The 12,791-nt window shown below is 47.5% G+C and overlaps 1 protein-coding gene across 10 annotated transcripts in view; it reads right to left on the bottom strand.

Moving 5' to 3' along the window:
• Window positions 1-12,791, bottom strand: part of DNM1 (dynamin 1) — a 58,823-nt gene that overhangs the window by 22,133 nt on the left and 23,899 nt on the right. For all 10 annotated transcript variants that reach the window (XR_010622287.1, XR_010622286.1, XR_010622289.1 and 7 more), the window contains exons 9-15: window positions 11,810-11,877; window positions 10,883-11,021; window positions 3,639-3,725; window positions 3,384-3,454; window positions 2,887-2,938; window positions 1,551-1,562; window positions 221-334 (exon numbers count right to left, since the gene is read on the bottom strand). Coding sequence is in view for 6 of the 10 variants with exons in the window: in XM_065737568.1 (XP_065593640.1) it covers window positions 221-334; window positions 1,551-1,562; window positions 2,887-2,938; window positions 3,384-3,454; window positions 3,639-3,725; window positions 10,883-11,021; window positions 11,810-11,877 (543 nt within the window). In the remaining 4 variants the exon portion in view is untranslated. The remainder of the gene's footprint in view (window positions 1-220; window positions 335-1,550; window positions 1,563-2,886; window positions 2,939-3,383; window positions 3,455-3,638; window positions 3,726-10,882; window positions 11,022-11,809; window positions 11,878-12,791) is intronic.

Raw genomic sequence — 12,791 nt, 5'->3', positions numbered from 1 at the left:
AACATTCCAGGTAAATGCACTGATTAGCACACTCATGCGGGAACAAGGCACAGCCTTGCCTCATAAGTTCAGCAACTGAATCGTGGTGGAGCCAAGTGTACTTTACCCAAAGACAGAAGGAGGCAGCATCTGAGCTGCCCCCTCAGCTTTACAGCCCCTGTTGCTATACTCAGGAAAAGTGAGAGCTTTTTCAAACTTCAGAGTTGATCTAGCTACTCACCTCATCGTCCTTATACCAGGAGAGGTTCTCTGCTGTCAGGACAAACCAGTATTCCTTGGAGCCACCCTTCATGATCCCAATGTTGTTGATGGTGAGCCAGCCCTTTCGGATGACCTACAAAGTTGGAAGCAATAAGCGTTAACAAAGGTCCTAAAAGCTTCAGGTGACAGAGGAAAGAGCAGAGGGTACCCCTACAACACAACCATATGGAAAGACAAGGAACACCGTGCTCTCTGCTGCTGCCAGAAGAGCCCCCCACTCAACTGCCCAGTGAAAATCTTTGCTTCAAAGAGGCCAGGAATAAAAAGGATGCAGGAAGGAACCTGGCTGTGCCTCAAGAGGAAAGTGACACGGGAAGAATTGCATTGAGTGCCTTGTGAGCAGGCACAACCTTCAGAAGCATCAGGTCACAGCAACACACCCAGAAAAAAAAAACATGCCCAGAGAAAAATCAAGAGAGCAGCACCACTTTCAGCATGCTGCCATGTGGGGAGTGCTTCGCCCAGCTCAGGGGTGGGGGGAAACAGTTCAAGAGAAAAAGATGGGCAAGCAACTCTGAAATAACTGAGTTTTGTGACAAGGAGACATCAAGTATGTGAGAACAAAATGGTGCATCTGGAATCAGTACACTGGACTTCAGCATAACCCACATATTTGAGTAATCACATTAATGGAGCAATGCAAGTTCCTATAGGTTAGTCTGTAGAGAAGCCAGGCTATTACTCTCCATGGAACTCCAGTTCACCATCTGCTGTTTCAGAGCCTTACACACCAATAATCAGATGCAAGTACGCATCAGCTTTAAGGCATTAACTTGTGTCTTGCTGCACAAGATACATCTGTGTGCAATGTGTGTGTACCTTGGTGAGTGGGTTGCTTGTTGAAAGTGACCCTGCACTGAAAAATAGCATGCAACTGCACTGTGTATCAGCAAGCTGCACCGTGTGAGCAGCCTACCACAGAGCTGTGCTTCAACCTGCATCTATAAAGGTAAACGTGAGGGTGCTGGATCTTCGCCTCCTTCCCACCGTTAGAACTGGAGACAGTCCTATTCTCGCAGTGGACGGGAGGGGGCAGTGAAACAGAACCCCAGATCCCTGGATCGCTGCTTTCCGTCTCCACCCGCTTGCAGATGTACCAGCAGCTCCAAGATTTTCCTCAGCACGCTACACCTTTATACCTTGCTTCTGCTTCACCTGGATCTAGTGTCAGCTGCATTCCTCTCCCCATTCAGCAGCGGCAGAAATAATTTTCCTATACGCTGTTCTCACCTTCCCAGATGCAACATTGATGTTCATTAGCACACCCTACTGAGCGGCCTTCTACTCACCAGGATCTCATCCTGCAAAGGGGAACCATAGCAACAGCAGCAGAGCAGAGAGCAGGAGAGGAGCAAAGAGAGGAGAAATTATTACCAGGAAAGCTGGAGCAGGAAAAGAGAGGCTCAAAAATAAAAATAAATCGGAACCTGGTGCCGAAACTTATATCCCAGGCAAAAAGAAAAGCAATCCCAACCCAAAACAAAGCCTGCCAAAAGAAAAAGCCCAAGGATTTCACAGGTTGGTGCAGAGCTTGCTTTCTGCGCTCTGGTACAGTCAGCTCTCCAGCAAGGTGCACTGCAGAGCTCCAGGCTCCATACAGCAGCACCAAGATCCCACAAAGCAGATACTGGGCAGCCCAACCTGACAGCCTACTTCAGTCTGCATGTATGTGTGCAGGAAGAGGTGATCAAATATGTCCTAAAGCAAACAGACGTCACGAGTGAAGGCTTTTTTAAAAGAAGGCTAAATGAAAGCTTTTGTTTCACTCTGTGATGCTACAGCATCTTCCTGCCTGGATAGCCTTGTCATTTCCACAGCAAATCTGCAAGAAGGTGTCATCAGCTCCTTCGTAATTGCATGTGCAACCCCTACAGCTCCTGAAAGAATAAGTGGACTCCACTCTTCCACTGTGCTTTCTCCCATTGAGCACGTTCTCACACACAGCTGGTGCAGCTATGGCTATACATCACTCTCTGGTCTTCCAGTGCAGAGGGTTGAAGTACCTCCACTGAAAATTTCCACAAGAGAGACCACAAACTCTCTTGAAGTACCTCTGCAGAAAGTAATGGCCACCGATGGGAAAGACAACTAGGACTGACAAGTCTATTTTGTAGCAGACCTAGCAGTAATCAGACTGGAAGAGGGAGTTCCCTTTATTACTAAGTGGCTCAAATGCAAACACATCTACAAGACCCCAAGCATTCTGTGCTCCCTGATCTCAGCAGAAGAGCTGGCACAGCTAGTGAAGGGGCTGAAAACCCAGGGATGTATACAACATTGATAGGGACTTCCATCAGAAAATCAAGAGCAGACAGCAGGTGGTGAGCTTACCCCTGGAGTACTGTACCCCTTCTGACCAAACAAAATTAAGTGTTGACTATCAAACACCCATTTGCCCCTAAGACACTTTCCCTCTGTTGTTGCTGCACACTTGGTTCTTTACAACTGCACTGAGTCTGAGAATCTCTCCTCCAGATGTCAACAGAACTTGATAAGTATAAAAGAAAAACAAAGCCACAACTTAAGAGCACTGCTGCATCCAGCCCAGCACTTGTCCACCTGGTAGCTCCCAGGTGACAAACACGTCCTTCTTGCAGCAGTGAAGGAGATGGAAACTTGGCCTACCTGGTTGCCAGCTGCCTTCTTCTTGCTCATCTGGCTGCTCCTCTGCTGAGCACTGCAAACAACAGTGGAGACATTCAAAACTCCTCAGGCTCTTCTCGATCACCTGCAGCCTGCTCCCATCACACAGCTGTTACAGTGAGCTCATGCCCCTCACCACTGGCTTCCAAGCCTTGATAACCCAATCCATCTCCACCTGCTCACTCAGCCCTGGTCTACTCATCTTCTCAATCCCACCTGAATCACATTTAGGTCACTAACCCTCCACAGTTTGACACAACCTTAATGCCCTAACTTTCCCTTCTACATCACAAGCACCCCTAGCTCTCCTCCCCAGACTTGGGATGTGGAGTCACTGAAAGGGAAGCAATATGAGAATCAAGCCATACTTCAGGACCACAGCATTGCACCACGGCCTCCACAAACCATTTACTGGAGCAGTTATAGGACAGAGCCACAGGAAACACATTAAGAAGAGACAACAGAGTAATAGTGCTTACTTGGCAAAGCCAATGAAATCCTCATGGTTTGTGTTCATGTACGCCAGCTCAATGTCTATTAGAAGCATAACCTGCCAAACAGTGGCACAGACAGAACAAGACAGACATTAGTGACTGATACTACTAGCAATCAGAGCAGACAGAGCCTTGTACACAGTTCATCTCATCAGCCCTCTGCTGCCAGTAGCCCCTTGGTTCAGAGCCCTCTAGCCCAGAGTGTCACCCACCCCATGTCATCTTCCCTCTTACACACACCTGGTCTTTGGTCCTGCCTTCCCTCTCACGGATGTGAGTAGTTACAATCCTCTCCATCTCCTCACGCAGATGAGGGTACTGGCTGAGCTGCAGGAGAGAGAAAACACGTGCACAAGGGAAAGGGAGGTATAAAGGAAGCAGGGGAACAGCCCCCTGCACGTAGGCATGCACACATATACTCTGCAACCAGTTTAGTTTATTTTTTAAAGGGGAGTTCTGAAAAGCTGGACTTGCAAACAGATTTTCCAAGTTTCTGAAGTCTGCTGAAGGCAAATTTAATTCCCTCTTGTTTTGGGCCTCAAAGAATAGTCCTCCTCACTCTTACAGCAACCTCTAAGTGAGACTTGCAGCAAAGCCACCATATCTGACTCTCATACCAGTTACCATTCGTTGATCTCTTCATATTAAGCTAGAACAATTGTTCTAGACATTCAGCATCTCATTCACTATGTAGGTGAATTGCTTGTTGCTACAAATAGCTAAAACATATGGGATGCCTCCATGGGGAGGGAACTGGATTTGGATGCCCGTTTGCTGGGGGCATTAAATGAAAGCACCCGGCCTTCTCCATCAGCATCTGCAGGTAGAGACAGAAGGTCTGTCAGACTCCAAGGAATGCTGTGCTCTGCTCTGTGCACCCAGGTGCTGCTCTCTACCTTTGTTGGGCAAGACTCCACAGCTCAGATGAACACCCTTAGAGGACGCAGGCTTTCACACAGTACCTACCTACATTTCTAACAACTACAGTCTCAAAACCTTTCAGCACCCTCGCAGTCAAGTGAGTCGCAGTAGCTTGGAACTGAATTTGATAACTAGCTTTGAGACCACCTATTTTCAAAACTGTTTTGAACACCAATGACTTCACAGAGGCAGGAAAATAAAAAGTGAGAGCATTCCCCACCACCACTTGTGGGGAGCTGGGCATTCTCCATGATCTTTATGGTTCAGGCAGCTGGTTGCTTCACAGACACACACAAGCAAAGCTTCCTGTTTCCCTAGGGGGAAAGGAGGGTTGGCAAAGGATAAATAGGAAAGTTATGTCAAACAGAAAAACAGGAAGTTGGAAAATCTCTAAGCAAGTCTCAGCTTTTTTGCTTCAAATAAAAAAAAAAAGTCAAAACACACATGGACCCTCTCCCTCTCACCCCCACCCCCCTCCCCATCATTCCAAAGGCACACAAAGAAAACACATTATGGTTTATTCAGAACCCAGGTCATCCAGCAACATTAATGTGCAAAAATAAATCGACAGCATTAATCCCCATGCAGCAGCAGATTCTAACCCCAAGCATGCATAGGAGAAGCAAGGGCAGGCAAAGAAAAGTAACACGGACAGGCCACAAGATACCACATCCATGAGGGAACATGCAATAGGGCATAGAGGGACAAGGAGTTATCAGCAGTATGAACAGCACCCAGAAATGCCATGACTCTGAAAGACAGGAGAGCAGGGACCCTTCAAGGGGCTAAGCCTGTCAGCCTGAGATCACATCACATTTCAAGCAGGTTTTCAATTCTATTTTAGCTGTTTTTTCCTGTTTCATAAAATACAAGCTCACAGCCCTCTCTGAAAACCACTTTGAACCCATATTTCTTAGTTCCTCTCTCTGCACATTCCAGGAGTCCATGCCTGCACACTGAAGATCAACCTCCAACCGAAAGGATGCTGACTGACAAGACTTCCCCTGCATTTGTGAGATGCTGCAGTGCAGTTTGGCACAGAAGGTTCCTGCTTTTGGAACAACACTGGCTAGGATGCTATCCTCCCAAAACTAAGGCCCTGTGTGCTTGTTCTGCAACAGCTTTCTGCTGATTTCAGAGCTGCTCTCCATTTTGCCAACTGGAAGAAGCTCAGGATCAGACCAGGCAGAGAATGGCAACCTGTGCTTCAGCCCTCAGCTCTAATAACCCACTGACAATCAGTTGCAAGTCTCTCTTCAGACAGGAAAGCTGTGCTTCTGTAGCACACAAGGAATAGATGGGTTTGTCTATGTCCTTTGTTAGCACTCTCTTCTTATTCCATCTATGCAGCTTAACCGCACACAAAGATTTCTTCACCTTCTGGGGTGAAATGAAATAATTGTGACAGCACACAAACAACACCACACAATAGTTCAGGACAGCAACAAACCAAGGCTACAGGACTGCTCAGCTAATTCAAAGGATGTTAGCCCAAGCTGCCTTCCTTTCATAAAGCCTTGCAGGGCTTGATTCAAAGGTTTGTTTTTGACATCTGAACGGCAGCATCAATCCACACCACAGTGGTTCAGTGTGACCTTACAATTAGCATCAGTCCTTAAGTAGCCTTTTCCAGATGCCTCCCCTAATAGGGCATGCTCTCATCCAGGTGAAGCAGTTAAGGCTATAACATGCAAGATAAACACTGCAAATTAGTTAATGCCTCTGTGCAGTTACTAGCCTTTGTCTGAAGCCATCAGAACCCACCTGAGACTGGTTGCTAACCTGAAGGGTCTATGGCAGTTTGAGATCTCCTGGCTTTCTACCCTCTTTCAATATGAGGAGCAGGCAAGATAAGCCCTCTTACCAGATATAGGCATTTACCTTTAAGTATTATTAAAGCTTCCCCCCCCATATTACTATCATTAGATACAGTAATTCAAGTAGGCATTTCTCATATAATCATCTCTAATGTTTGTCTCTCAGGCTAAGTTGTATTACAGCCATTAGCTTCCTATAGTACACTACCATCACCTTCTTTGCAGGAAATATTTTGGTTGCAACACCCCTGAACATACCTATGGGCCCTCCACCACATCATGGGTTAAAACCCACATCTTCAAGAAGTACAGCAGACAGAGCTCAGGCCACAAAGACATCTCCTCCATGGAGGTGAGCTCCATGCTCCTAAGCACAACCAATCCTCACCAGCTTAGCTCCCACCTTGACTGAGCTCCTCTCAGTTATCTGCCCTTCCTTCCCCACCTGAGGTTGTAAGGCTGGCGAGCCTGCGAGAACAGGACTGTAATTTTCTAGGCTTGAAATAACTAGTGAAACAGCCCTTGCAACTCAGTTCCCAGAATATATTTCTGCTGTGCCAGACATGCTTCTCGCCCCTTGCTCGTAAATGTAACACGAATTAATTGCCACATCTGTCTTGATTTTCAGGAGGCACGTGGTGCCCCCTCCTGGACAAAGCTGTCCTGGGAAGCGGACCCACTGCTGCCCCAAGCCCTATGCACTGCACCTATGGCAGTTTTCCCCTCAAACTACTGCCGCCCTGTGCCCCTAAGGCCTCACCTCTGATGCTCTGCAGTGTGAAAGTGAAAGTGCTCGTGCTACCTCAACTGAGCACAGTCCATGGAGCAAGATATCGGCAGGAGAATGATGTAACAGGAGCCATGCATGGAAAAGCTCTTCCCCACTAAGTCTCCTGGGTCAGTATTCTGTTTACTCTGAGTATCTCCAGGAGAATAGCTTGTGCTTCAAGCTTGAATTGATTGCTGCCTTGTATGCAGAGCACTGGTAGGCAAGGTGAGGCCTGCTGAAACTCATGCTGTGGAGCGGACAGCAGTTTATTCCCTCTGGCTTTTTTTACCTTCTCATACATGGAATTTCTGGGGACAGGGTCACAACAAAAACAAGTAAGGAGCTCCAAATATGCAGGAACTAGCACAGCAAAGGGCTTGTTCCACACTGAGCTGAACTCTGCTGAGACAGAGAGGAAAAGGGCACAGAGTAATCCACTGGATCCCAGCCCACATCTCAGCCAAAGAGCCATCAGCTAATGCCCACTGCTCCTGCTCCGCTGCTTCAAACCTGCACTGACGCCTGCAGATGGCTGCTGTCCTTCAGAGGCATCTTTACACCCCTCCTCTCTCCCTAGGTTTGCTCCTGTGGTGTGTGCAGAGAACTGGCACAAGTGTGTGTGGGAAGGGGGTGGGCGTTGACCTTTCTTGGCATTATTTTTTGTTGTTTTTCTTTACCTTTTCGCTACACTTTCTGATGGTGGATGTGAGCTCACTCACTACCATATCCACACACTTCAGACTCGGCTCCTTCAACTTCTGCACCTGCTTTTTCACTATGGCTTCAAAAGCGAGGTCAGGCGTGAAGAGACCCGTTCTGCATGGCAGGGGCAGGGTGGGAGGAAGCAACGAGGAAGAAGAGAGCGAAGCAGAGAAAGAGCAGAGGAGGAAGGAAAGAGGAGGAAGGAAAAGGGAAAAGAGAGAAAACAAGGCAAAATGAGAAGTGAGATTTTGGTTCACTCTGTTAGCTTACTGAACCAGGTGAGCATTGCTATGGGGCCTGTCCACTGCCAAGTATCAGGAGAGTCTACAGGCAAATGGAAGTGGCAGAGAGAAGAAGGTGGGAGCAGCTGGGCTGGTGAAATGGTGAGCTGTCAAGAGCAAGATGAACGGATGAAAACCCCCCAGGGATCCGGTGATCTCTTCCTGAAGAAAAGCTTATTGCCTCAGTGAGCCACTAACTCTTTCCTACAGGCTCATCATGCTTCATTTCCCTTTGTCTCAAGCGTTCCCCTCTACCTCACACTGTGGTCGGTCATCCCTTCCACGCTTTCCTTCTTCTAGGCCTGAACAGGAGCTAAGCTTAAGACTCAGAAGTTTGCCACTTGCATCTTGTGCTGGCAGGAGGACCAAGTGGACTCAACTCAGAGATGGATAAAAACCATTTATCATAAATGGACTCATAAAAAAGTCCATTTACAGAGCACCTTTTGTCTTACTTGCCTTCCCAGCAACAGATAACTCCTCAGTAAGACCAGATGTAGCCAGTGCTTAGGAAATACAAACAAGCTACAGGGCATCCACAGCTGCCCTGCACCAGCTAACCTGTAGCACCAGGCCCAGTACAGGCTTCAAGTTTATATGGAAGTAATAGATTCCAACGACACTAAACGAAGCAGCCTGTATTCTCAGGGCCTCCACTATGACAGAGCAGAAAGACCACAGAAATTGCACAGTTAAAAAAAACAGCCAGGTTATCCCAACTTGAGACTACTGCTGCATCCGAAGATGTTTCTCCAGCACATCTTTAATGCTTCAGAGCTCCTATCAGGGTGCTCTCTGTGACACAATCTCAGTTACTTTTTTTTAAGCACAGCATAATACAGTTGAGGGGATCCCCCCCTTTCAAGAGGATGTCATGCCTTTGACACAGGAATGGGATCCTGTTATTCCAAAGGTGCAGCTCCTAGTCAAACCTGGGGTGCTTTAAGCTGACAATTCAGAGTTAATTATAAACACTACTCCATTTAAAAACACTTATTTCCCTCTTTGTATCCCTATAGATAACACCTGCAAAACCCCGAGCAACGCACTCTATTGTAACACTCATCAATACATTATAGTACCAACAGTAATCTGCCTTTTTAAGCTGCAAAGAAGGTTAGAGTACAGCACAGGATTCAGCTTCACCCAACAGACTCTAAAGGTGCCAAAGCAGGCAATCAAAGCAAAGCAAAGGTGCTTCTGGAGCTCCATTCACACCCTCAGACCTAGCAGCTATTCCTACGTACCCAGCAGCCTAACCCAGCACACACTGCTTCCCCTCACTGTGTGCACTGCTCTGAAGGCCAGACTCATGGGTCCTCAAACAATCAATGCCTTCACATACCTAAGTACCACCTGAACAACAGTACTGTTTCAGGAACAGATAACTGTAACCATGACTACCAGTGCATACAGCAATCAGCACTGCCCTCAGCAAGTTCTCAGCAGCAGGATCGATGCTAAAACAGAACACTAATCCTCAGCCTTCACCATTCCCCTATCACATTCCTACAGTCTCTTCTTCCCCTAATCTCTCAGCCTGCACTACCCACCTGATGGCTGGAAGAACCTGCTGCCATCTGCTCAATCCCTCTACCAGAGGTGTGAGTAAAGAGGGAACAAAAACAATGAAGAAAAGTGGGAAATGGATGGAGGGGTAAAAGCAGGGACAATGAATAGGAAATTTTTAACAGTATCTGATGGATGAAGAGCAAGCCAAGATAAGTTTCAGAGGGCATTGAAAAGGTGAGCCCTTCTGATCCAGTTAGCAGGCAACTCTGGATACTTGGCAGCCTGAGGGCCTGTGCTTACCTGTCACCAGGCACTAATGGCAATTTTCTGGGTGCTCCCCACAGTCACACACCCCAAGAAAGAACAGCAGGACAGAAAAAGAAAGCTCCTCCAGCACACTAGAAACCTGAGCAAACTCTCCCTGCATCTGCTTTGCTCTTCCAGGCTGTCCTGGGGAGCAAAGAGCATGTCTGCAACCCTGAGCTCTTTTACAGGGGTTCCTGGCCCTAAGGATGGCAACTATCACCACTTGGGCACCTCTCCCCACCCTTACAGGGACAAGGTGGCTCCAGCCATTCCTGCAGTGCCTATTTACCTGCATCTGTGGCGATTCCAGTCTCCAGTGCCCATGTTCCCATCCTAACTCAGGTGCCTCTTCACCAGTACCCAGCCCTGGCTGAAGCAGCAAGCCATGGCTGAGAGGAATGGCACATATCTTCCTATCTCGCTGCTTTTCAACCCCAGTCTCAGAAACAAAGGCTTCTGCATCCAGAAAGCAGAATTAAGGCAAACTTCCTCCCCAAACTCCAATAAATAACAATATGAATCACAAATGACAAAGCCTGGAGCCTTCTCAAAGAGCCCAAAGGTAAACTGACTTTTCTTACTTGATCCTTCTCAGCCATGTGCTGCTCTTCCAGAACAGGATATGGACCAAGCCAACCAAAAACCAAGCCAAACACCACAGGAACGCTTCCCTGTAACCACTGTGGCCTCTGAAGTTCAGCCCCACTCACCCAGCCAGGAGCACTCTGCCCTGATACTAAAGACTTGTTTGGGGTTAACCCTCCTACTTTTAAGAGAGCAGAGGGAACAAAATTTAAATCCCAGTTTCCTGGCTTGGTAAAGAAACACAATCTAAATTTAAGTCAAATGTGACCCCTTAAGAAGAAATACCCACAGCTTAGGAAGGAATCAGGAGTCATGCTAGAGACTGGAGGCACAGAGGGGACACCTCCAGTACCCCTCTGCTCTAAAGCATTCCAGGAACAAGCCCGCTGCCCACATTTCACAGTGCTTCCCCTTTCTGTTTGGCTTGTTGGCTGGATCGTCCCAGGCTGGTACCGCTCAGGTCTAGTCATGCTGAGGAGGTGATCAGAAACACCGAGTGCCGCTGCAGGCAAGTCCCTGCCCCGGTCACAATGCTGTGCCGCAGCCAGAGAGAGGGGTGGAAGGTGCCAGCTCCATGCTGCCTCCAGTTACCTTCTTGGTGCACTGTCTAACGGTATTGATTAACTCCGAAATAACCATGTCCACGCATTTCAGGCAAGGCTCTTTAATCTTCTTCACCTGCTTTTTCACAATGGTCTCAAAGGCCATGTCGGGTGTGAAGAGACCGGTTCTAAACACCCAGGGTAGGGGACAAGACAAGGCAGGAGGGAGGGGAGAAGGGGCAAGGAGAACGTCACGTTACACACGCATCTCAGAGTAGGCACCACCACCACTGACACCCCGCACACAGGGCTGGGGGAGCATCGTACCCCTTGGACAAGTCCTGACTGGAATCCAGACAAAATGGGGGATGCTTGGCACCTCCCCAGAGGCACAAGTAAAGGCAAAATGGATCCCAGTTGGACAACAGGCACCAGGCCCTGGTCACCTTCCCAGGAACAGCAGGACTCAGTGTCTCAGGACTGCGCTTTCTGGCAGTTAACCTTCACTGAGGGGGAATGCAAATGTGCCGTGGGACTCGCTCCCTGGGGCCACTGGGATCCTGGTGATGGGCACCCTAATGCTCCCTGAGATCTCCAGGGGAGGAGGTGCTCAGGACCAGCAGCTGTTTTGGATGTTGGCAGAAACGGAAGCATAACGTGAAAACCAATGTTTAAAACTCACTGAAGTAGCAGTATGGGCTTTCATCCCTCAGTCCTTTCTTATGTAGAAACATAAGGAGGGAGACAACTAGGCATCAAAGCCGTGTTACCTTTTAGGCTTCTGTAATTCTCACATGGGAACTGAAAGCAAGCTACTTTGCCCCTACTCCCAGATTCAAATCACCAGGGTGTCCGAGGAAGTTCTCTCCCTTGTGGCTGACCTACCGTACCTCTGAAGTCTTCAATTCCATTGGGAAGGTCTAGAGGTATTTACAAGACTACGCAGCCAGTGGTCTGCCTAGTGCATGATACGTGCCTGATACCATGGATGTTCTTGATGGCATAGCTGATCTCCCGTCGCAGCTCCTTCTCATCAAACTCCATCTGTGCCAAGAGAGAGTTTCTATCAGAAACAGGCTCATGTTTGCAGAACGCCAGCATATGTAACACCGTGCCTCACAGAAAAGAGGTCCCATGCCAGTATCGTGTGACAGATGAACATTAACATAGATGTTGGATATAGGGTTCAGCCACGAAGCCTATCTATTCATAAAAATGAACAGATAAGAATACCTAAAGGCCTGCATTTACAGGTGTCAACTTCCCGGCATCTCCAGAGGAACTACTTAAGAAACAAAGCAGCAGGACTGAAGCACTAGATTGCCCTTCCAAAACAAACATTTTTCTCCCGAGACATAATGTGAGGTCTTGGCAGCTGTTTTTCAGCAAACATCTCCAAGAGTTTTAAAATTCACATTCAGAACTGTATTATCTAACACAAGCTAGGCTCCTGGATTATACTAACAAGGAATTATCATATTTAAATGAAAAGGAAAAGCAAAATGCAGAAGATCGAGAAGAAGAATGTTTTGGCACTTGACATTTTCAAACAGACAAAGTTTTTCTCTATATTTCTGATCAGGTTAGTGTACTTGGCCATCCAGGAAATCTACCATTCAGTCCAGATCCTCTTCAGTTATGATATCCATAGAGCAGTGCCTACACCATCCCCATAGAGGAAAGAAAAAGTAAGGCCAAGTATATCTATATCCTCTTTCCTGCCTCTTGCAAATGCATTAGGGCAGCTTTAGGCCCACTGTGGTGCCTGAGACCATGGCAATGCAACTCTCAAAGCCATTCCCACTTATATGCAACTCAAAGTACATATCTACAGGCACATCCAGACACTGACGTGCTATTGTGTGTGTTAAAAAGTTATTTTGCAATTTCTCAGGAGTTAAGCAAAAGAAACATTAACTGGGGAAAACAGAAAAAGCAAAGTTAACTCACAAGGACAG

This window comes from Cyrtonyx montezumae, unplaced genomic scaffold, assembly GCF_038088225.1.
Source record: "Cyrtonyx montezumae isolate F1298 unplaced genomic scaffold, pur_monq_1.0 scaffold_20, whole genome shotgun sequence".
In the NCBI taxonomy this organism is placed as follows: domain Eukaryota; kingdom Metazoa; phylum Chordata; class Aves; order Galliformes; family Odontophoridae; genus Cyrtonyx; species Cyrtonyx montezumae.
Note: the sequence above shows the minus strand (reverse complement) of the source record. Positions and strands in the feature narration are given on the sequence as shown.